General features: G+C 45.6%; 1 protein-coding gene across 1 annotated transcript; it reads left to right on the forward strand.

Moving 5' to 3' along the window:
- Positions 1-2910: 2910 nt before the first annotated feature.
- Positions 2911-4914, forward strand: LOC135393286 (TNF receptor-associated factor 2-like). Its single transcript, XM_064623758.1, has one exon. It carries the CDS (start codon positions 2990-2992, stop codon positions 4421-4423), a length of 1434 nt encoding a protein of 477 aa, XP_064479828.1. The 5' UTR covers positions 2911-2989; the 3' UTR covers positions 4424-4914.
- The last annotated feature ends 21547 nt before the right edge of the window (positions 4915-26461 follow it).

Consider the following 26461-nt stretch of genomic DNA (forward strand, 5'->3'; position numbering starts at 1 on the left):
CATCAACCATTTCCACCAAGGTTATTAAATTTGTGATAAATTACATATACCTTTTGTCACTGACTACGTAATTTGGTGGCAAAGTTACTTGAGTGGCAGTTGTGCAATTTTAAGCACATATTTAAAAAAAAAATAGAATATGGGAAGTGCTGACTGGTACCCAATATAATCATTGGGGGTTTACGTCGCGAGACAACTGAGTGTGGAATACACAGCACAGTGTAATGTTCCTTATCCTGGCAATGTTAGCATGGTTCAAGATGTGCGAAATGTTGCACTACCCTTAATAACATCTGTTGGGCCCAGCAAACAGGATACACACACCCTGATCTGAAGACACTATGCCTAACTCAAAAGCAATATGAGATCGACCCGTACGTGTTTGTTTGCGAAACTATTATGAATGAAATATGGCCTGTGTGGTATAGAACAATGCGCACACTCAAGTAAACATGCAAAAAATACGTATAAGGTCTCTCGACCTACATACCGCGATGCGCTCTACGAGATAAACAACACACTACAAAACTACATCCAACACTTTTTGTGCGGGGCAACTCTAATGAGCACTTTCATATAACCGGCGAATGGTTCAACGAATGCAGTTCGAGTGGTCACGATACATTCCTACGTCGTTCATTGCAGTCGCGCTATGATGCTGCACAATATATGTATCTCGTGTAACAAGCCTGGCAATCGCGCGATGTGCATGGGCAGAAATACGGCCTTCTTTCTTTGAAGACCAGTCCTCTGCAGGTATATGCTCAAACAATCATCAAGTCTCACGTTGTTGCTCAATTGCTCCCATTCCTGCACTTGTAGTAAAAGCAGCAAACGGGTTGACGTGAATGGCAGCTGAACGGTTGAACTACGAAGTTCTCGAGCACATAATCACAATTTCACACCGAAAATGATGTTGAGGTGAGTTCGCGGTTGTTGTTTCCATCATTCAATAGTTCTCGGGATTACCTCGGACGAAACGCTCATCGTAGCCGGCGGCCATAACTGGATTTCCTCGCAAACGGGAGAAGACGCCAGGGAAGTCAGAGAAAGCCTCAGCTTTCATCCAATCAGACGCGCGATTCTCTATTTACGTAGATGGAGCAGGTTTATCCCATCTACGTCTCAAAAATGGCTGCGCCCATGGCTTGTTTTGGTTTCTTTGATGAATTAATTTTCGTAATAGGAAGACAAAATTGAGAAACGAAGGTGCGTTTCGGGGGCAGTTGGATGTGCTCGTTCTGAATATCACAACCGTTTCAACACATCGGGAAATCGGCGTAGCTGACCTTTAACTGACATAACCTAACTAACCTAACCTAATGAGCGTAATCTAACAACCTGAAGCAATTATTTAGGTTTCCTGGGGGTGTCCATTGTCCGAGGCCTTACGTCTAAGACACGACTTTCATTCACTAAAAATACGCTTTCTGTGGCGTCTTGATATAAATTGTGCTAAACGCATACACCTTCCCAAAACAAAGGTAATAGGCTCTAATTCTACAGGACCTTTTTTTTTCTCCCGTGCCAGCCGGGAGCATATCATATCCGGGACCGATATTTCGGAAGCATTTTTTTCCCAAGAACTCAGCACGAGAGACTACATGGTTGTTGTGGAACTTACGTCGCTTCTCAGAGAAATATAGGCTGTAGAACTTTCAGTAGCACAAGGCGAAGGAGTGACCAATATTTCTCCCCAGCTATGCATGGCACTGACGGTCCCAGTTTCGGAATACACGCACCGCCGAAAAGATAATGTAGCTAACAACAAAACAGCAGAGACACCCGTGAAACATGGGGATGGGGAAACAATCAGGGATCGGAACCGAAACTGAACCCGAACAGAAAATCTGTAAAAACCCCTATTTTTCGCTGAACCGGAACCGAACCGAACCACAAAATGTTTTTCTCTCTCGTGTTGAACCTAACTGGAACTGAACTGAAATAAATTTAGGCGGTTACCGGTTCGCGAAACGGTTCAGAAGAAATGTGCGTTGTGAGAGATCATAACTACGATTTACACAGCCGCACTGCCAAACACATTCGAAACCGAAACTGAACAGAACACAGCTGCAACCTAAGTGCGCGAAGTATTTCCTTCTCGCAGCTAATCGTTTATTCAGTTGCGTTAGCTTTGTGATCGTCCTTTTGGCAGTTGTGAGCTTCCTTGTAGGCGAGTCCAGCAACGCTAAGCCTTCATTTTGGGCTGTGAAAATAACGGCCAGTCCCTGAGCAGGATATAACAGTGTGTGAACATATAGAGTACAGTACGCTACCGTAAGGTTGAACCTGAAATGCAGATCTGTAACACGCAGAGTGTTGCTTGTGTCGGCAACTACAACGAAAGTACATTTGTGTTATTTGTGAGTCGTAAGGATGTGCTTGCGTCAGGACCCATGGTAATCTGCTGAAATACTAACTTTCCTGAGCCGGCTCGAACCCGTATATAACCGATATTTTGCGCTGCTGCGGAGCTGAGCACGAACCGAACCAATATGCCTGAACGTAAACCCAAACCAAACAGCGAAAAAAAAAAAAAAAAAATAGAGAGAGAAATAACGCTTCCGATCCCTGGTTAGAATACATCAGTGTACGGGCTCGCCTTAGAAAAATATGAGTGGTGATAAACAACAATGAACGTTTGGAGCGTAATAAATACATTCTCGATTGCTTCCCATTGTCGTCTATGAGAACAGAGACCACTTTAGAGCCCACCGAGCCCAGCAACATGGTCTCACTACGTCTTTCCCGTCCACTATCCAGCCAATCCAGCCTCGCCAGGAGCGATCATCCGACCTCCCCTCGACGAGTCCAACACGGCTTCCCTCGTTGCCCACCAGCGGAGCGCTTATCGGCTTATCGGAGCAAGGTCACGGTAACGGGAGATTCGTTAGAGGAGGAGAGCGTAGTGCTCGAAAGTCCACGCTATCCACTGTACTCTTTCTTTCTCTCCAGCTTGGGTTCGACGGCAGTAGATTCAGTTGGCAGGATGTCATCCGCAAAGTGCATGAGTGGATTTTCGGACGCGGTGGATTGGCGTCCCATTGAATTTGTTAACCTTCCTTCAGTGCGATCGTGTTCTTTGTGTCACGTGGTCCCAAGAGAGACGTTCATCCTGGAATGTTTCCACGCACTCTGTAACCCGTGTTACCGAGCACTTCTGCAAGGCAGCCGACTTTGTCCTTTAGACGGTGGACCAATTCAAAAAGAGGAAGTGGAGGCACTTACCTTCAAACCAAGCCATCTTAAGAAACAGAAAATGCGCTGCTGCAACTCCGGTCACGGATGCGAATTTGTTGGAGTTTTAGACGAAGTGACGACTCATTTCATGAAGCATTGTGATTTCCATGTTGTGCCGTGTAACGCATGCAATACTGTTGTGCTGCGCAATGATATGGTCCGTCATTACAGTGAGGGGCGATGTCGTGCTGCAAGATCATCAACGAACGACGGAAGCCAGGTCAGCAACAACGAGAACATTGCCGACACTGAAAGGAAGATGAACGTTGCTTTGGACGCTGCCATGGAGAGACTATGCGCGATTGAGACGCAGCTCAGTGTTCACACTGTTAGCATCGACGATGCAAAGCAACGCGTATCGGCGAATGCGCAGGCGTTAAACCGACTCCTTAACATGCAGGAGGAAACATCTGGTGCCATGATACATCAGATCGAAGAATTATCGAAATGCGTGGATGCCGGAAAGCGTGCGGTGATGAATATTATTTCAGAGGGCGCAGTAACGTCTGCAGAGAGTGCTGGGAGTACGTCGTCCGGCTGCAATGAGGCTGAGAATGCCGAAGAAGGTAGAAGTGCTTCTAGAGCTATGCAAAACTCACCCGACCGATGTGGATCTGAGGCTACGGGCGATGCGAATAAGGTTCAGAAGACCTTAAAACTTGTACTTCGAAGTTGCAAGCGCATTCATGCCGTTGAAGAAATGTTGCGGGAGCTCCAGATACCTAATCGTATGAAGAATAGTCCCGCTTATTTTCACATCCGGGACTTTGCCGACATCGAGAAAGAATCGTTGACTAAGGAGCTCGTAACTCGCACATCTGATATTTTCCACTTGTCTGATTACTCTGCTAAACTGCAAGTAGAAATCGCCAGACAGAACGGCGTTACGTACTTGGGTGTTTTTCTACGTATTTGCGCAGGTTCGAATGACTCTTTCTTGAAGTGGCCCTTTACATTGCCTTATGCCGTGATGTTGGTCCACCCAACTTGTGAGAAGAACAATATTGAATGTTTTATGGATGACTTCTCAGAATATATAGATGAGTTGAGCGACTGTTTCTATAAGCCACTAGAATCGTCCAACACAGGCTTTGGCGAGCCTGAGTTATACAAATTAGAAGACGTAGCTAAGGACGGTTTTGTGTGCAACAACTCAATAAGTGTTGGCGTAAGAATTCTATAATATGTTGCTTCGATCTGACGACCTCATATTCACTAGTGTTCTGTATTGGAAAATTTTCTCGGACTGCAATCAGGGAAATGAAACAGAAACGATGACGCAAACTGCGTTATATCGGAAATATAGCAGGCAACGGCGACAGAAACAGAAACGGATATCACTCATTCAAAACACATTCAGAACGAAAATAATTTACGGAAATAATTCGGGTACCGCAGGACCCCCATTATTACAGTCCTTCACCGTATAATTGAGAAATATTTATGAAATAAAGCTGAACGAAGCAAACTAAAATGAATTGAAGAACTAAAACTAGAATAAACCATCAAACCGGGAGCACATAAGTAAACATGATGTTATAAACAGAAAGAAGCATAGTTTCCATTCGCTTAAGTTGCAAGTCGGAGTAATTCGTGTAAACCATATGTTCATGCATTAGCTAATCAAAGAAACCAAGTGTTATATTTTTCAATAAATGTGGTCTGTTGTGTGCACGTATCTCTAAAGTACTCAGATAGATGTCAGAGGATGTCACACGTAGAGGTATTAAGTTTTGTCAAAGTCTCAAATTAATCTTACCAAGAAAACAAAAAGGGGACAACAAGTAAGGGAGAGTGGTAACAAAAACCGAAACGGAGACGTAACGGAAAGGAAAACGACAATGATGGTGAAATAAACTGAAACAGAAACAAATATAGGCGACTAACAGAGGCGGTAACGGAAACGAAAAATATTCCGTTACCTTCCCTGCCAACAGACGATGGAAACCTGACGCGGTAGAGAGAAATCGGTGTTCACCTTACATTCCGCGCGATAACTGTTGTGATTGGTCACGAGCTTCCACGTGGTGGTCAATGGTGTCGCTTCTTGGTCAATGGTGTGGAAACGACAACAACTAAGGCTTAATAATTAAGAATTCTGGTTTGTCCATGCATAGAGCAGTCTCACTTTCAGCATAGCAGTGCCTGGCAGAGTTAAGGGATACATTCTGAAAACCTCAACGACAGAAGCTGTCAAGAAGCCAATGTCGTGACGGCATTTTCCTGGTGATTGGAACATCGCATGACACATTCAAAATTATCGATTATGCAAAGGTACTGTTACTAGCTATTACTGCTATATAGCTATATCTATATAGCCGTAGCCGTAGCCCAAGCTCGTAGCCTGCGCACTTGCTTGGGAGTTCCGAAGACTACGGAAACCTTCTCTGCTATCGCCGAGGCGCGGGTTCCTTCCGTGCTTATCATCCGGGACACGGCAACCCTCCAAACTTACACACGCTGTCTTGTACGGCACCCATGTCACCATCTTCGGGATGTTACGCAGCATTGCCCTGCTGCTGCGTACGGCCAAGCTGTTCTGCGACTACAGGGACAAATCCCACCATCGCATACCTTGGTCTCCTATACGGAACCGCTGTGGACCTTAAGTCTGCCCCCAGTGCACACATCTGTTCCTGGTCTCCCGAAAAAGAGCCATGTCCCAGCTGTTGTGGCATGCCAACTAACGCTGCAACATCTCTACTCCCTGCACTCAAATCGAATGGAGATTTACACTGACGGCTCGGTAGCATCCGATGGGTCACCATCTGCATTTTACATTCCTGAGGAATCATACGAACGCGGTTTCAAGCTAATGCCCACACTTTCATCAACCGAAGCAGAAGCCTTTGCTATCTTATCTGCTCTGCGGTACATCTCTTCGTCGACACCAAGAGCGTGTACTATCCTTTCGGATAGTAAGTCAGCCTTGGAGGCCGTGGCATCCTATTCGCCCAAAGTTATCAATGACATCTACACGGAGATCATTTGCCTGCACGCCCAACTATCGTCTCTAGGTCACAGTGTGTGTTTCCAGTGGATTCCGGGCCACGTTGGTATCTTGGGGAATGCCATCGCCGATTCTGCGGCCAGGTCTGCTCGTGCGGCTGGGCCTGTCACTTCTGTCCAACTTACCCCGTCTGCCTGTCAGCTAGCCATTCGCCGATGCTGCAGAAATAGCTCTCAGGCCTTCTTTCAAGACGCTGCCAGGACCAACCCTTTTCTGCACTCTATTGACCCTACGATGACCCACACACTGGTAGGTCGCTACCCCAGGAAGGAAGAGTCCCTGCTTCACAGGCTGCGATTGAATGTGGCGCGGACTCCACTGCTCCTCTTTAAGATGGGCCACCTTTTGTCACCGAACTGCCCCACCTGTCATGTTGAAGGAGACATCCTGCACTTGCTCCTCTACTGCACTCGCTACCACCAACATCGTCTTCTCTTACGGTCGCGCATCGCTCGCCTGCCGGTTTCGGACTTATCTCTAGCTACGCTGCTCGGCCCCACACAATATAGTCAGGTGACAAAGGCACTTGCTCAGTTTCTGCGGTCCTGTGGCCTTCTGGGTGAACTGTGACCAGTTTTGTGTTTGTTTTCCTCTTTGTTCTTTTGTTTTTCTTTTTGTTTATTTGTTTTACCTTTTGTTTATTTGTTTTCCTATGTTTGTTTGTTTCCCCTTTTTCTTTTTCTTTTTGTTTGCCTTTATTTTTTTCTTTCCTTCCTGGGAGTAGCAAGCCGCCATAGCGGTGGCTAACCTTTCCCTCTTAATTTTTTTTATATAATAAACATATTCCCCCCTATAGCTATACTGCTATATAGCTAGCTACTACAGCTATATTATTGCAATAGCATACCTTTCAAAGATGTGGAATGATTTTCTAAAGCAACTGTATTGTATTGACTCTGTAGATACATTAAATGCTCCATAGAGAGTCTATAGAAATTCTCTTGAGATCCTGTTGTGTTCCTACTGATTTCTTATGGAATATTGGACACCGTAATTCTATAGAAACTCTAATGAGAGTGCTTCTAGTGATTTTCTTTAGAATTTCTTTAGAGGTGTGTCGTATGCTCTTAGCGCCATAAATATGTTTATTGTAGTATGGAATTAAAATGACTAAATACAAAGCTTAGGGATGAAATTATGGGTGTCATTAGCACAGGCTAGTATTGACTCCCACAGCTCATCCTCAATAACATTAATTCACAGTCAGATAGAAAGACCCTGAGAAGCAGTGCAACGACATTAAAAATATTATCCACATACACTTACACTACAATTTTACAGCAAAATAATTAAGATGAAAGAATGGTTGAGCTGTTCATCACATAGCGACGTAAGCTGCGCACAAAATGCTTGCCATATTTTAAGTCGGATGGCAGCATATTCCACAATCTGATACCATAGCTTTCTAGCAACCGGCTCCCATAAACATTGTTTGCTCGAAAAGGTTTGAAAATAAGACGTTGTACACTCCTGTTATTTCTAGGGCACAAATTAAACCCTGTTGTGCCATCATATTCCCCGGTATTTATTATTTTATACACTAGCTTCAGGTACCACAAGCGAACTAGATCAGGTAACGGTAGTATGTTAAGTCTCGTGAAAAGGTCTACCGATGGATGCCTCGTGTGAGAGAAAGTTATCAGTCTTAGGCTTCTTTTCTGCAACTTAAATAGAATTTCCTGATAAGCAGGGAATGTATTTCCCCATGAGGTTATACAATAGGACAAATGAGATTCAACGAGACAAAAGTAAAGTTGTCTAGTTACATGAATAGAAAAACACTGACGAGCCAAAAAGAGAGCGTGACAAGACCGCCCTACATTTCTCGCAATGTAATCGATATGCGGTTTCCAGGTGAGAGACGAATCAAGCAAGACACCAAGATATTTAAACTCCTCTACCTGTTTAACAGATTGACCTTCAATACTCAACTCAATCTGCGTGCCGACTGTGGACGGCTTTCTAAAAACAACAAAGCATGTCTTATCTATATTTAACGACAGATGATTCGCTCTAAACCAGCGTGCAATGCAGTTAGTCTCACTCGAAATAGCAGCTTTAACTTCGTCAACTGTCTTACCACTGATAACGAAACAAGTGTCGTCCGCGTACATACATGTGGACATTTTAGGTACTGCGAACGGCAAATCATTAACATACAAGGAAAATGTTTCAAGGAAATGTTTCATGCAAGCACATAAAACAGGCATATTAGGAACAAGCTTTTTATTTGTGCTACTTTTGGCTCCATTGGGATCAACGAGGACTCTTCTTCAGTTGAGTATCTGATGCAAACGGGTATCTTCCACGTCTCTCTCCAGAAAAGACAAACTGCATGTACATACATAAAAATGACACCGAGTGCAACATATATTCACAAATATTAGCTCAGTCTAGACATGATAAACATCTGCCCTTAGTGCTATCGGAAACGAAAATACAAAAAAGTGAGCTGCACACTACACGCACTGTAAAACAGGGACACAAACATGGATGATACAAAAAAAAAAAAGGATTATTTTCCTTCGGTACAGCGGTTTGTCTAAAAGCTATGATGAGAGCCCTATGAGAGAATGCTGCAGTGTTTGCAGGTGAATTCCACGTCCAGGCTGGCTTGCTATTTAGTGAGATATATGTATATATATATATAAAACCGCTCAAATTGCAATTAAAATGAAAATTCATCAATATTTTTTAATTGGATCTTTTTCGGCAAATCCGTGATAGCATAAAAGGGAGGTAGTCCTTGTTTAAAGTAAGCTAATTTTTCAGAAATTCTGCAACTAATTTACTTGGGCTCAGTCCAATACGTACACAAGTGATGGAAGTACAACAGCCACGTACATCAAATGGGCTTGTGTTGCGATGAAATTTACCAAAATTTGAAATGACTGCTTGATCGAGCTGATTGCGGTTGACTCCCCATGGCATAGCTCCGCATCTGTCTGCTTTGGACGACGGAATGCCACTGTGGTGGGAACATGAAAATCGTGTGCGCTGACGGGGCGGCAGAAATGCGCCCCAACTTCCGCCACCCACTCACGACGCCGCGTCGGGCGTCGCCAAATGAGAACTGACCCTCAGGGTATCTCGCTTGTATTAACCTCGGTATTTATCCCTCACAACCCGCTTTCAGTCTATGGATGCAGAACCTGTTCAGCGCATTGGTTATTACACATTTTGCCACTGAATTCTTCATAGTTTTTTAAACACACAACCCATAAGGAGTTAACGGCTTTTTGGTCCTCTCTCTGTACTGCCAACAAACATTATCTCCGTGGTTAATGACTACCAAATCTTCATGTTGTACACCTCCTCTTCTATAGTACGATCGTAAATTCCAAACCATCCTCTTTTCTTCAAACACCTCCTTCACCTCTGCCACCCTATCGCCTGTTTGTACACGCACAACACAATCATCCACGTATCTTACGATCTTTCCGATACCGAACCCACTACACAATTACCAATAATTTTTAGCTCCCCGACACTGGGGGATTTTTATCGATTTTAAGATATAGAGGTGGTTTAAATGTAGAGGACGATGGTCTTCCTCTACAATATGAACTGCTACCGAACTGCCCAGTATTTAACCCTTTGCGACGTTCATGCTTGGCGTTTCACATAGACCAACGATATTTAACGTAGAGTTTGCATTGTATCAACCATCTGTATTCTTCGAACGTTCTTCTTCTTCCAATCAACCAATTAACACAACAGGTGTGAAAAGGTGGAAGAAGATCGAAGCGGACGCGCATTACCTTATACACGAAGAGGCAAAATGAGATTCCACTTATGTTTCACTCGTGCTTGGACGTGATCGTTGCGACAGGCTATGGGGAGCACACCCCTCAGTTTGTGCACAGGTCGGCCACGTATCTATCGTGGGAGCCCCACCTTGACTGTACATAGTGTACGTCGTATAATTATTTCTCATTGTACTTTCACACTTTGACATGGTATAGCCTACAGAGTACAGACTATATAACTGATGAAATTTAGCTGTATATAGCGTGCATAGTTATATAGTAGTTATATAGTTGCATAGTGTGTATATATTGCCTGTGTTTTGCGTGCTGTATATAGTCCTTTAGTGTAGCCATCAAATTAGTGTGTGTTGAGGACCGCTTGTGTATTACGTTCACAATAAATTTGCCCTTAACAACAACAATGCTGCATACATTCCCATGAGCGCATGCGTGCGAATACCGTTCGCATCATTCTGCACTCGCTACTCGGACAGAAAACACTCTTTTATGCATAATGTGACACCCCCAGACTAGGGAATTTTGTTCTTTCTAACCAGCTCGCTTGCTTCTTAATCTCTTCACTGTCACATATTTTTAGTTTGCGAGTCAGAGTTCAACGATGGTATCTCTTACAACAGCGTTTGATGTCTCTTCAAATTCCTTCAAGCTGTAATGAACTTCATATGCACCTTGGGCAGGTGTGTCTTGATTTGTTCCACCTTGAATTCTCGTTAATTGATGGCCGTTGTAAAGATTATCCGTGTTTTCTGCAATGGACGACCCATGAATAACAGACACTCCAGTCGCGGCTGTGTCCGCTGAAATACCATCTCACAACACATTTCATTTCCATTTCATTTCATACATGATACAGAGGGACAAAGGCTACAGGATGCAGGAGAAAAGCTATAATATGTCGCTTGAAGTACCCCAGGCCTGCTCCTCTAGCAACGCGGCAATGGTTCAAAAAGGAACGAAAGTGCATACATTCCATGACATTAGAGATTGCAAAACATATTCAAACACAAACGGAAGAATAGACGGTAACTTTTACTCATGCACGTAGAGAGAGCGGAATCGCCCACGAGCAAGAAAGATGTGTTCCAGTGTCTACACTCTCTGCCAGATCCTGGATGTTCTGCACAATCACACCAGATGGTAAGATAACTCTTCTTAACTCCTATCCACTCGCAGACATGCCTTGCATAGCACCGTCGATGCTGATGACGTGAACATGGAGCTGCGTCTCAGTTGTGCAACGTCTATCCATGAGAAATCCAATGCCGGGTGCAACTTACGTTCAATGTTGACAGTGTTCCCGCTAGTGCCAGCTTGGTATTCATCGTTCTTTGACGAACTTCCTGCCTGACATTGTTGTTCGATGGAGTGATCACGCCGCAGCACTGTGGCATCGCATCTGTTACAGGTAGTAACATGGAAATAACATCCGTAGAAGAAATGATACTTCACTTGGTCGAAAATCCCAACAAAGTCGCATCCGTAACGGGAATTGCAGCAGCGCATTTTCTGTCTCATGAAATTACTTGGATTGAAAGCGAGTGCCTGAACGTGCCCTTCTCGAACTGTTACTCCGTCCAAGGGACATAGTCCTTTGCTTTGCAGAACTGCGTGGTAACACTGGTTACAGAGTGAGTGGGAACATTCCAGAAGGAACGTCTCTGTGGGGACCACGTAGCAAAATGAACATGACCTGCAGGAAGGAAGATCAACGTACTCAATAGGCCACCAATCCATCACGACCGAAAATCCTCTTACGCACATCAAAGTACATACACGTAAAGTAAACGACCCCAGCCGTGTTCGATCCCATGCGAAAATTTTTTGAACTGGTACCAGTTGAACTGTGTTATCGAACAGGGACCAGCTCAACCGGCCCCAGATCAACTGGTACCAGTTGGGACAACTGGTCCCTGTTCGGTAACACAGTTCACCCAGACCCAGTTGCAACCGGTCCCAGTCTCAACTGGGACCGGTTAGAAACCAGTTGGGCCAACTGGTACCAGTTGAGACTGGGACGGGCCAGAAACCAGTTGGGCCAACTGGTACCAGTTGATCGAACTGGTCCCTGTTCGATAACACAGCTCACCCAGTCCCAGTTGAACTGGTCCAGTTGCAACTGGGACTGGGCGAACTGTGTTATCGAACAGGGACCAGTTCGATCAACTGGTACCAGTTGGCCCAACTGGTTTCTGGCCGGTCCCAGTCTCAACTGGTACCAGTTGGCCCAACTGGTTTCTAACCGGTCGCAGTCTCGACTGGAACTGGTTGGACACCTCATTGTTGAGCTGGGACCGGTTGAAGAGGCTTCACTTAGAGCGGCCTGTTCGGACAGAGGTTAGCTTGTATGTAACCGGTGCGCCTTTGCAGAATCGCTGTTCCCAGCAACAGCAGATCCAAAGAACTGCAATGCAAAATTGCATTTTATTTGTAGTCAAACATTACACATATTCTAATGTACATGTAGCGTAACTATAACATAATTAAATTATAGCAGTAGATGAACTACAGAGTTACATGGAATAGGTAATACTTCATGGTGGATTGGTCCCATGCTTGACTGCCTTGTGGACATCTTGAATCATTCAACAAAGTATTTGAGATGTTCTTAATAGCACACGATGAATCGATATTTTCCTTTGAGCCCCAGCAGCTTAAGGTTTCTGGAAAGTTGAAAAGGCACAAGTGAATATGCATTCAATTGCAACATGTAATTGTGCTGTGTGCCTGGACAGTCACTCAATTTGAGCAGTCGTGGCCCCAGAAAGTACGCGAATCTCTCAACATTTCCGTTGTGCAGTAGTTGGACCTTTCAACTAAGAGATTCGCCGGCTTTCGGGGGAATGAGTACTACTCTGCGCACCACGCTAGTTCGACAACATCCGTGGTGCGAAGGATCTAAAACACGAGAGTGAACGAAAAAAAAGCAAAAACAAAAACATGAATGAAAAAAGCTGCTGCTAACGTTAACATAAACCGGATGTTACTCGTAAAACGGCATACACTTGCAGGTGCCATGAATGTGACGCAGAACAAAGAGAAGCGGTTGTAGTGGAAGTAATAAATGGTGCACAAGGGAAAAGCACTTAAGCATATAGTACTCACGATATAAAGTTGTCTCCACAGTTGCAGTCGAGCTGTAATCCTATAACACCCACCCGCCCGGCCGCTGGCGCTCATTGTACTGTCGCACTGACGTAACTTGCAGACAAATCCTTCAGATTATAAAACCAACGCCTATATCGCCTGTGTCACACATCACGCAAAGAACAAACGGGCAAAAATCCCTGTACAAGCATGCTGCTAAGCAAGCGACCGTTGCACAGTAAACGCATGATTCATCGTGGGAGCAGGAACGCACAAAATACAACTACAAGAGTTCCAAAATAACTTTCGTTAACACTAACGAACTTTACCAAAAATTGAAATATGATCATTTCTACTAATAAAGTTACTTTCTGATCGTTTTTATAACTTCATCTTGCAATCTTCATATTAACCTGTCCTGGCACTGAAACCGAAACTTCCCCCAAATATGTAAACTGGTCCAGTTCGAACTGGCACCACCTAACTTCCAGTTGCTACCAGTGCAGCTTGAACTGGTACCAGTTCACTTTCCAGTTGCCACCATCCCAGCTTGAACTGGTTGCACACAGTGCCCACTTGCCACCAGCCCAACTTAACTGGTACCAGTTCACTTTCCAGTTGCCGCCAGCCCAGCTTGAACTGGTACCTCTTCACTTCCCAGTTGCTACCAGTCCAGTTTGAACTGGTACCACAAAGTGCCCAGTTGCCACTAGCCCAGCTCGAACTGGTACCAGTTTACTTTCCAGCTGCTACCAGTTTGGTACCAGTTGGTTCCAGTTGACCACCAGTTGGTGCGAACTGGGAACGATCTGGTACCAGTTGACTTCCCAGCTCAAATTTTCGCCTGGGATGAAGGGTGATGTGCAGACGATGCGCAGACATGTGAGTCCTCTAGAGACAATGGAGAAATACGACACGAACTATACTACAGAGACCTTGTTGAGAGGCTATGTGTTGATCCGACTGAGATGAACGTGTTTTTTTTACTCGACTGACGTACTTGGTGTTGCCGAGAGACGGAACTTTAGCTTTTTGTGCGACGAGTTCCGAAGTCCCTCACGCCGAATAACGCGCCGACAGTCTAAGCAGGCAGGACCTCTCGCCTACCCAACGTCACCACATGCATTAGATTAGACAACAGCGAAAACGCAGACGCATGCGAGAAGGAAAGAAAATGGCGTTGTAACACCATGGTTTGCATTCAAACATTGGGAAAACAGAGGCACACCGAACCACAACACACCAACGAAGTGAAAAAAAAAAAAAAAAGTACAAGCCTTCGACATTATCTTACATACACTACAAGGTCGCGAAGAAAGGAAATTATTCGACAACTAGGTAATGACATAAAAAAAGAAAAAGAAAGAAAGAAAAAACCGTGCTCAAGTCTCGCGAATTCAGTCAGCCAATTGTACTTACGTGCAAATATCCATTTTATTTTTCCTCACAGAACACCAAACATTGTACGGGTGAAGTCATCCGTGCTGTTTTATCAATTGGAGCAAATTGCATTGTAATTCCTGAAAGCCACGGCTACGTGGAAGGGTAGCCATAAATATGAGCATAACTTGTACGGATGTGTCAGGCTATACTATGAGAATTGGTACGTAGAAGGGTTGCCATAAACATGATCATGACTTGTACATTGTAAAGTTGTCATGTTCAAAAGTTTAGTTATGTTCTTTTCCGTTCGCTCTTTTACGTGTTAGGTCCTGCCTCGAACTGCATACATTGTGTTATCTTACTATGTCTATCTATCTATGTCTATCTTACTATGTCATCTAGGTGTCTTACTATGTCCAAAGACACCCTGAAGTAGCTGACTATGATGAATATTTTAAAAGATAGAAGCGGCGTCAAGTTGAAAGTACATGCATTTATATACTAGTTCCAGACTAGAATGTCATTCGACCCTAGTATTATTAATTTCTTTAACTTATAAGAGCGTCATTTCAGTGGATCGTAATTTGCCGAGCCCAAACTGGCGCAGCCGATAGAACAGATGGACCATGGACGATGGCTTGTGCAAAAAACAATAAAGGACGCAAACAAACAAGAAAAACAAAGGAAGGAGCACCGTATGCTTTAGAGGAAGACTGGTAACAAAAACATTGGACACGTGCAAGGCGTGTCAAACACATCCATGCTGTTACTGATAGACGAAATAACTTAATCAGATAGGGGAAAAAAAGCAGACGATTGCGGAAGGTGTTGCGATTTTAAGAGGCACCTTTTGCAGACGCTGACGAAACGCTAAATGTCGCAACACTTTTCGTGACGGCCTGTATTTCTTTCTTTCTTTTTTTTTGCAAAATGCTTCAGACATGCTTGCAGAAAGCTTAAACCGACGCCACTCTATTTACACGGTAGGTATGATGACGTTATTGTATGAGAAATGATTGCTGATGATGTTGACGTGACGAACCGAGACCACGTTCCGGTACCGTTGCGCGTCATCGGGTGGGTGACGTCGTTTTGGAGCACGAATACCATTTGCTCGCAGACTTCCTCCGTGAAGGCATTGCATACGTCTACATTAAAGAAGCCGTGTACTATTAATACTGTGCTGCAATCAGGGGCATTATAAGATAGGAGTAACTCATCTTCCACTTCCACTATGTGGTCCCGGCACCGTATCTTTCACCCGTAAGTAAGTAAGTGTCCTCCGAGAGAGACTCGCTGTATCCACAGAATCAAAACGTACATCGGCCTAAAAACCCTGTTGAAAAAACTCATATAACTTTCTATGTGTAAAGAAATGAGCAATATGTGAAAGGCAATGAGCAATATGATAAAGGCAATTAGCAGTATGAGCGGCGCTATGGGCCTAAGTAGAAGACGAAATTCACCCCTTCACTTGAATAGGTACTGTTCCCCTCAACAACTACAACAGGTAACTTAACAGGGCATACCAGCTCCTGGACATACCATGGGGTCATACTATGCGGAGTATTGCACTGGAAGTGTGTCCACAACTGGAGTGTCCACATCTGGAAGTGTGGACAAGCCTGCCCCTGTAGAGGCCCAGCGCCCGAGCAGCCGGCAGTATCACCTCCTTCCTTAACTCGTAGCTGAAGTTCATCTACTGTTGGCGATAGCGCATGTCTTACGAGCGGTTGCGTAGGACCTCCGCTGCTGGACTTTGGTATAGACAGCTCTGATCAGAGCACGTTTTGAGGACACGTTTTTGATAGTATGTGATGTCGGAAAAAGCTTCGGGTCGGGGTTCTACTCATAGTTCTACAGTTGAGGATTACTGGCAGAATCCTTCTACCGTCTACACTCACGAGCGGGAGCTGCTCAATATTCATGCCAGAAGCCTCCGCCTTTGTTTGGGAGTGCCAAAGACTACGGAAACCTCTCTGTTTTGGCGTAGGCACGCGGGAGCCATCGGTACTTATTCTACGCGATAGTGTCGCGTTACACGCGTACACACGCTATCTTGCCCGCCATCCGGCTCATTTCCTCTGTGACATTGTGCAACGTTATCCCGCATCTGCATTCGGTCAAACTATTCTTCGTTTGCGAGGCAACATCCCCAGAGCCACGACCCGGACCTCCTATGCGCCACCCAATGGACACATCACTATCCCACTGTACAAACGTCCATTCCAGGTGTTAGGAAAAGGAATGCTGTTCCAACAGTTGTGGCCCGCCAACTGACCTTGCACCACATCCACAGTCACCCCCGGCATCGAATCCTTCAGTTTCTCTAGTTGGGTCGTCTTTTGCATCCCAGAGGATGGAATTGTGCACGGATTCAAACTCCCACTTATGTCATCCGCCGAGGCTGAGGCATTCGTACTACTGACCGCTTTGAGACGCGTCTCCTTGTTGGCGCCCAGGGCCTCGACGATCCGCACTGACACTAAAGTAGCTCTGGAGGCACTGGTCTCTTGCTCTGCTGCAGTCATCAGTGGCTAGTTCCATCTCAAATCGAACAATCCGGTACACTTGATGTCTCGAATGGAGGGGAAAAAATATATGTCGAAGCCATCGGTGAGTTAGGAGAAATAAACGCTTTCGGAATTCTCTGCGCTGCGCGGTTCGGGAAATAGGAGAGGAGGAACTGCCTCTCAGAAGACGATGTCGTCGCGCGCAGGTTTGAGGGTTCCCTACTAGGCTATTTCTTGTCGCATCGTAGTAATTTATTTCTTGATATGGCTTTAGACCACCTAGGGCACAATAGGCTCCTGGGTTAGCAGTGATGTGTCAGTTTTTGTTTGTCTGCAAAAAAATATCAAAGTTGACTCAAAGCGCCGAAAAGCACCATATTCACTGCAACTTTGCGGGCGATGTAAAAAACAGATAAGATTGAGCTTCATGCCGTTTAATTTGTCATCCATGGGACCATCGAATTATATATAATTTGTTACTCTACTCTGTCAGGAACGTGAGCGGTACCTCTTTAAGTAGCACCATACCACCGAAAAATGACGAATTTCGGAAGCCTTTATCTAAAAAAACCCACCGAAAACTTGCCTCGAAAATTTTATATGTTGTAGGTAGTCCCTTAGACTATGCACAGAAGAAAAATCTAAATTCGGACTTGACCGGTAGGCGCACTGTGGAATTTTTACCACCCCTATACGTGGAGCCCATTCAAGTGGTGGCACCGTGTCCCGCGTGTGGCAAAATCGTATTTTCCAAAGGGACTTTCAACTTCCGTCTTCACATGAAAGTAATTTGTACAGTTTGAAGCCGTTCTGAGCGTTTATGTTCATAACAGTGTTGTAATCGCTGAATGTAGATTGTGGAGCAACCAGATATGCTCGCATTTTTTGCGGGGTGTCACACATGCATTGCAAGTGCTGGGAGCACGTGAAGAACAGAATGCTTTAGACTACTTTTGCGTCTTTATAAGAGGTATATTTGTTGACGGTGATCATATCGAAGCATATTTACAGTACACAGAATAAAAACAACTGGACAGCGAAGAAGACGTAAGTTATGCAGAGCATCCCGGGTGGATGAGTGTGCTCGCGTCATGAACTGCTTTAGGTTGTTGTAGGAGCCACTTTCCTTAATATTACTTTTGATGACAGGTTCTTGTCAGATTTTCTTGATAGGCTCTTCTCACGTTACATGCTAACTCGCTAACATGCTAACATGCAATCCTGGCAGTTACCCCTGGATGTTCCTGGCAAGGCAAAACGGAAAGCGGTATCCATGCAGTTTACCGCCTGTCTTTCTGCCCATTTCTTCACGTATTTGGGAGTGTTTCCGCTGTTGATATGCCTCCACCGACTTCCTTCTTTACTTCAGCGGTGTGACGTTAATGGCTTCAGATCATACATACTCAATGATTTCCTCGATCACGTCGGGCTGGTGCACAAACGGCTCACCCCGTGAGCTTCCTTCAAATGTGAGCGACATTGCTGCTTGCTGTGATTCAGCCACCTTTGCTGTGAAGTACTTGAAGCAGCTTCTGCACAGCTAGTCCATTTCTGTTACGCCTTCGGTTTGATCCGCTGGAACCACATCCTTTATGGCAGCTACGCCAATCTCCGAAGCAAAGGGAAAGTTCTTTATCCGAAACACCTTTTTCCTGTGTACGAGGCGGTAGTCAGCGCAATACACACGGTCAGCGCTGTACAACGAAGGGGCCATTGAGGTAGGTGTGATGCCAAGACGACACAGTACAGTAATGCATATGTCTTCACATACTCTGTATAAGGGCACTTCGAGCACCTCTGTAGTCGAGGATGATGCGAAAATTTGCGCAAGGTGTCTTCCGGGTGCCACGAATCATCATCGCGAAACTTCCAGGGCAGGCACGAAACGGTACATCTCATCCCGGCGCATGCTGAAGAAGAAGCACGAAGCTTCCAGACACATCGCCTACTCCCTGGCAAACGCAAGTGCTGTTTCTAGACTTTTCGGCGCGACGCTTAAATGCTTGTACGCGCCAAGCTGGAGCATTCATTCATTCTTTGGACTCAGTTGTGTTCAGAGAGCTTTCACTCCTGTGTTTTGCTACCAAGTAGTCTAATAAACCATTCGCTGTTTATTCGACGACTCGCCGACCCATTTCGCTTCGTGACATTTCTGGTGGGGGTGCGGGGCATCCCTTGTCCAACGGCCTGGAAGACCAACTGCGACAAAGCAGAAGACAGCTTGATCTGCCTGCAGAATTCGGTCCATTAGAACCCCCTAACCGCAAGAAGAAGATAACTGCGGAGAACAGTACCCAAGTGGCGCAACCTGTTGCCACGCCCATAGCCCCTCCACGGTCGCCGAAGACATTCAGCGGGGAGTATTACGACGACGTGGACGATTGGGTCGAGCACTACGAGCGGATCGCCGAGTTCAACAACTGGAGTGACGACCAGAAGCTCGTCAACGTCTATTTCTCCCTGCAAGGCACCGCGAAGACATGGTTCGAGAACCGGGAGACTTCGCTCACGTCCTGGGACGTCTTCAAAAGCAAACTCCGCGAGGCGTTCGCTTTTCAACAACGAGCTGAACGCGCTGAACATCTGCTCCAGAGACGGATCCAGCTGGCCAGACTAGGGATTGGTCAACAACAACGCGTCGATGAAAGAAGATACAATTTGCGCCGACGAGACGTACGCTTCAGTCCAGGCGACTTGGTATGGGTTTGGACGCCGATTCGACGACGAGGCCTGAGCGAGAAGCTACTGAAGCGGTACTTCGGTCCCTACAAAGTACTTCGACGCATTGGAGACCTGGATTACGAAGTGGTACCTGAGGGCAGCGTTCCCTCTCGAAGACCCCCGAGGACTGAAATAGTTCACGTCGTTCGACTAAAAGCCGTACTACAGCAGGTAGCGCTGAAGACTGGCTGGAAGGAAACATGAAAAAAAAAAAAAAAAGAAGGAGAAGAAACGGCATCGATCGAGACGATGCCCCGTCTACGGAGAGGGCAATGCCACGAATCATCATCGCGAAACTTCCAGGGCAGGCACGAAACGGTACATCTCATCCCGGCGCATGCTGAAGAAGAAGCAAGAAGCTTCCAGACACATCGCCTACTCTCTGGCAAACGCACGTGCTGTTTCTAGACTTTTCGGCGCGACGCTTAAATGCTTGTACGCTCCAAGCTGGAGCATTCATTCATTCTTTGGACTCAGTTGTGTTCAGAGAGCTTTCACTCCTGTGTTTTGCTACCAAGTAGTCTAATAAACCGTTCGCTGTTTATTGGACGACTCGCCGACCCATTTCGCTTCGTGACAGTTAATGAATTAACAGGAGTTAATTCAACTAGGACCTTCCCATGGTCGCAGCATGTCGAACCGAATAACATATTGGAAAGCGGCGCCAGTCGCGCTGTTTCGGCAAGGTTCACAAAAGGCACCATGAATTAGCCTTGAATGTGTTCGTGCGCGAGACACTACACAACGACACTTTCATCTGTGCGATTTCCGCCGTCCGGGGTCATGGAGCCGTGGGAAAGGAAATGTTAAAGAATGCTGGAAGTCACTGCGTCTCTTCTGCCATAATGTGTACAGTAAATATGCTTGTTTATAATCACCATGAACAGATGTAGCTCTTACAAAGATGTAAACACATTCTGTTCTTCACGTGCTCCCAGCACTTGCAATCTACATTCAGCGATTACAACACTGTTATGAACATAAACGCTCAGAACGGCTTCCAACTGTACCGATTACTTTCATGTGAAGACGGAAGTTGAAAGCCCCTTTGGAAAATTCGATTTCGCAACACGCGGGACACAGTGCCACCGCTTGAATGCACTCCGCGTATAGGGGTGGCAAAAAATTCACAGTGCGCCTACCGATCAAGTCCGAATTTAGATTTTTCTTCTGTGCATAGTCTGAGGGACTACCTACAACATATAAAATTTTCCAGGCAAGTTTTTGGTGGGTTTTTTTAGATAAAGGCTTCCGAAATTCGTCATTTTTCGGTGGTATGGTGCTACTTAAAGAGATACCGCTCACGTTCCTGACAGAGAAGAGTAACGTAACAAATTATATATAATTCGATAGTCCCATGAATGGCAAATTAAACGGCATGAAGCTCAATCTTATCCGTTTTTTACAGCGCCCGCAAAGTTGTAGTGAATATGGTGCTTTTCGGCGCTTTGAGTCAACTTTGATATTTTTTTGCAGACAAACAAAAGCTGACACATCACTGCCAACCCAGGAGCCTATTGTGCCCTAGGTGGTCTAAAGCCAGATCAAGAAATTACTACGATGCGACAAGAAATAGCCTAGTAGGGAGCGCCCAAACCTGCGCGCGACGACATCGTCTTCTGAGAGGCAGTTTTTTCCTGCTCTCCTATTTCCCGAACCGCGCAGCGCAGAGAATTCTGAAAGCGTTTATTTCTCCTAACTCACTGATGGCTTCGACATATATTTTTTCCCCTCCATTCGAGACATCAAGTGTACCGGATTGTTTGATTTGAGATGAAACTAGCCCAGTGACAGTTACACCACGATCATCGCCCCGCACTCCGAACTTGTATCCCTGGGACACGGCGTGGTATTCCAACGGATTCCGAGCCACGGCAAACTTCCTGGCAATGATCGTGCTGATGCTCTCGCTCGGCAAGCCCACGACACTGAGCAATCAACTGTCCTTCCCCTTGTGCTGTCTATGTGCCAGCTGAAAATCCGCCGCTTTATTGCCAACTGCACGTAGCTCTTTCAGCAAGAAACTATACGAACCAATGCCTTCCTTAGATCCATTGACCCGCTAATGACACACGCTGTGCTTGGCCTCATCCCGGGCGTCGAGGAATCGTTGCTTCGTCGGCTGCGGCTGAATCTGGCACGAACTTCACTCCTCCTCTTTAGGATGAGCCAACATCCATCATGTCTTTGCCCCATGTGTCAGGTAGAAGCTGACGTGCGACACATACTCCTTGCATGCCGGCGGCACGAAGATCACTGGTCGAATCGGGAATCTAAACTCTTGCGCACCCTCTGATATGTACTATACGACTATCTGCACAAATATTAGTGAAGGAGCTGTCTTTTTCTGTATTTTTTCATAATTTTCTGTGTCTTTGCTTCTTTTATCTTCTTTTTGTTTGTTTGTTTGCTTTTGAGAATAGCAAGCATACATCATGGCTAACCTTTCCCTTCTGTTTTCTTCTTTCAGCATTAAACAAATCCGTCCCCCCTTTTCTACAGTCCAGTTCTGTACGACGGCTTGCAGGTCTTTCATTTGCGTGAAGGCAGCCTTAGACAAGACTTGGAACCAGCGGAGAAGCGAACGCTTTTTAGGCGGGTGATGTCAACAAAGTTGCACTACCAGCGGTGCCATTGCCCATGCGCTCATGCGCTCTCCGAGCCCATGTTGCCGAAAACGAAACTACTGTCGTCTTTTATTTTCTTGTGGTTACAGGGGCGGTGGCTACAGGAGAGGTCTTTGAGATTACAGTAAAGTCCGTATAGCTAAGAACTGTTGATATCCGAATGAATGTGGTATACTGTATGTACGGACCTCATGCGCGCAGAGGCGAAGGACGTCATCTTGAAAGGTGAAAGTCACTGAAAAGGTTAGCCAGCTGTAGGAGTCGAACCCACATCTTCTGGATTGCCGGTCCAGGGCTCTACCAATTGAGCTAAGCTAACACGCCTTCTCAGCGACTTCCAGGGTGCGTCATCTGAAGGGACAAACCAGCCACTCTCTCTCACTCATCCTTCTTTCACTCTTACATTTTTGCTCACTCATACACACATTCATACGACGGGATCGACGGAGGCGGCAACTGTTGAACATGAGAGAACTGATGTTCTGAGGCCGGAACAACATAGAAGGGACAAATACATACAAAGCCTCAATATGCCTAAGAAATTAACGATGAAAGATGAAAGTCACTGAAAAGGTTAGCCAGCTGTAAGAGTCGAACCCACGTCTTCTGGATTGGCGGTCCAGGGCTCTACCAATTGAGCTAAGCTAACACGCCTTATCAGCGACTTCCAGGGTGCGTCATCTGAAGGGACAAACCAGCCACTCTCTCTCACTCATCCTCCTTTCACTCTTACATTTTTGCTCACTCATACACACATTCATACGACGGGATCGACAAATACATACAAAGCCTGTCATCTTTCTTTCTTTCTTCTTCATACTGATCGTTGTTGGGAGCTGTTTGTTGCTGATTGTGTTGAGTTGCTGAGTGGGCGACAGTACCGCGACCGGTACGACAGCGTGAAGGCCGGTTGCCGCCACTTTCATCTTCCATCGTTAATATCTTAGGCAAATTGAGGCTTTGTATGTATTTGTCCCTTCTATGTTGTTCCAGCCTCAGAACATCAGTTCTCTCATGTTGAACAGTTGCCGCCTGCGTCGATCCCGTCCTATGAAATGTGTGTATGAGTGAGCAAAATTGTAAGAGTGAAAGAAGGATGAGTGAGAGAGAGTGGCCTGTTTGTCTCTTCAGATGACGCACCCTGGAAGTCGCTGAGAAGGCGTGTTAGCTTAGCTCAATTGGTAGAGCCCTGGACCGGCAATCCAGAAGATGTGGGTTCGACTCCTACAGCTGGCTAAGCTTTTCAGTGATTTTCATCTTTCATCGTTAATTTCTTAGGCAAATTGAGGCTTTGGTATGTATTTGTCCCTTCTATGTTGTTCCAGCCTCAGAACATCAGTTCTCTCAAGGACGTCATCTTGTTTTTGATCAACGCAGGGAAGCATTCGTGGCTAGCAAAAGAAGCTCTTATCTTGAGGCTAATCTCGAAGCAGTTCGCTGGCGACTCGTGTGGCATATATGCTATCTTTGCCTGAGCTTCCCTCATTGTTCGGCCATGTTGTCTTCCAGCAAACAATGCGCCTTGGGGTGCTTTTTGGCTCGATGCGCTACGCTGTTCGCGTGCTGCAGTGGCGCGGCGAACAGGGTGTGGATCGGGAACTGAACCGAACGCCGAAAACATTTTGGAACCGAATATTTCTAGTGTCCATTAACCGAAACAGTAACCGGAACCGCAAGTACATCGGAAGGACTTAAGGAAGTTACCATAAAGGAAGTTATCAAATCCAAGCTTAGCAATGTGATGTCACCCACTTTGGAGAAACAGGGCGATTGATTTGTCATCGTTTCGGAACCGTTATCGTGAACATCTTCAGATGTACTAAAACTGGCTGTTAGTGTGTTTCAGTGTATCGTACGCTATCGCCTTTGCTTACGTAAGGAGTAGCGTTCGTGCTTCCGCGCTCGTGCAAAACACAAGCGGAGCTTTGCGCATTGAGCAGAACCACCACGCTATCCATTACGTACGCAAAGGCTATTGCCTTTGCGTACGTAATGGATATAACGTACGTATGGATATACGTAATGGGTATAACGTACGCAGTCAACTGCGTACGTTATACTAAAACTCACTATTACCGCTTACCGGCTCGTGCAATCGGTTCAAGCGTGGGGGAGACGACCGTTAATGGCCAGCAGAAGAGACGGGAACAGGTTTACAAGCACTGATGCAGAAGTGCCGAGAAGAAAATGCTGACGACCTGGACATGCTCCTCCAGGAACGAGAAAGACTCTTCAAAGCAGATAGAGTTAAGATGCTCAGGCCACTATTAGATAGCTTTTGGACACATTCCCCAACGAGTCGCTGGCAAAAAGGAACAGAAAATATATACATGTACTGGGGGAGGAAGCAGGTACGTGTTCGACCACACGGGTTCGGTTGCGGTTCAGCTCCGGAAGGCAACTATAGCGGTTCAAACCGGTTAATTCGAAACCGTTCGGTTCACGAACCGGTTTTATAGTACGAACCAGGATTGCGGAATGGGATCACCCATTCCATTCCAATTCCATTCCGAGGAATGGAGATTTGTGATAATTCCATTCCTTTCAATTCCTCGGATGAAAAGGTATGGCCAATTCCCACTCCTGGAATGGCTTGGCAGCCCCATTCCATTCCTTTAGTTCCATCAATAATAAGGACCGGTAACCGTGCTGGGTAGCCCAGCAGTGCTATAGAGGAGATTGACATTACCCACGACGGAAAAAGCAAAAGGACAAGGTTATTTCGCCCAGACCACATTCCAATTCCATTCCGCCTGCGAAAAAAAAAAGCCAAATTCCATTCCATTCCTAGGACAGTTTCCGCCATTCCACTCCAATTCCATTCCGGGCTCTGATAAATCTGGAATCATTCCGGAATCATTCCAACCCCGGAGTAGCAACTCCGAAACCTTGGTACGAACCTGCCTCCATCGGAATTAGCCGCGCTATACGTGTATCGTGCAGGAACACTTTGGTGTTTGTGCTTAGTTTTCTGTGACGTATTGGAACAGAACATTGAAATGTAACATGCACTATTAAATCAGGTGTTCTCGTCCTACCACGATCAGAATTAACTGCCATGTAGAATTTCATCTGAGAAGTTGAGAACAGGGACCGTACCATTATTTGACACTTTGCATGTACTTCAATTGGATGTGAAAAGCGCCACGTCCTGCTTTCGTTGCAAATCGCAAACAACCTTCAGCCTGTCAATTTGCGCTGGCATACGGAATGATTGGCCCTGATTGGCCCATACTGAACGCTGATGCTTTGCTCATGAACAAACCAGTGGCAAAGACCACCACCATCTGCTCAAAATCAGCACCACCATCACCTTGAAGAGGGTCAGTAAGAGAGAACAGAAAAAACAAAACAAAAAGAAACCCAGTAAACTCTGAAGTAGTTACAGCTTCTAGTGCCCTAGATTGCAGTTGCGCCCCATTTTAGTCCACTGGCCCTGAAGTTTACCCCACGCGCAGGATATCAAACATTTACTGAACTTCGTCAATAATGCTTTGTATGCAACGATCTACGTATGTACTCGGGTACCAGCACTCTTTGTGAATTTGTTGGAACAAGGCTATATAATTACGCATTTTTCTGCCCACAGGATAAGAAAGGGCGGCTCTTCCTTGGCAAATTGTGTCTTATGCATGCCACAAGATTTCGTCTTACTCGATCTATCACGGTTCACGGCTTAATTCAACGTATTTTCATTCATGCGCACATTGATTATGTACATAAGGACTGTGAAGACAAAGCGTAAATTGCAGTACCCACTGTGCGGCATTCATTAGGCCTCATGCATTTAGTTCAGAAAGGGACTAATGGTTTTGACAATTCATTTACTCCCCGAAAAGAAAACAAATTTTCTCACACAGAATAAATTGACGCTCCTTTGTGATGCTACAACTCCTTTTTTCTTAAAGTGTGGCACGTGAAAGTCGTTGGCATACATCACCCACACTCTACGTAGCACAAATTAAAATTATCCAGCAGCAAATAATTTGGGTAGGTGTGAACCGTTATTTGAACCGGTCTCCGAACGGTTTTCGGTTCAGGTGCGAGTTCGGTTCGACTCTCTGGACAGGGAAAAGAGGTGCTGACGCCAGGAATCGAACTGGAACGACAAAC

This window comes from Ornithodoros turicata, chromosome 4 (assembly GCF_037126465.1).
Source record: "Ornithodoros turicata isolate Travis chromosome 4, ASM3712646v1, whole genome shotgun sequence".
In the NCBI taxonomy this organism is placed as follows: domain Eukaryota; kingdom Metazoa; phylum Arthropoda; class Arachnida; order Ixodida; family Argasidae; genus Ornithodoros; species Ornithodoros turicata.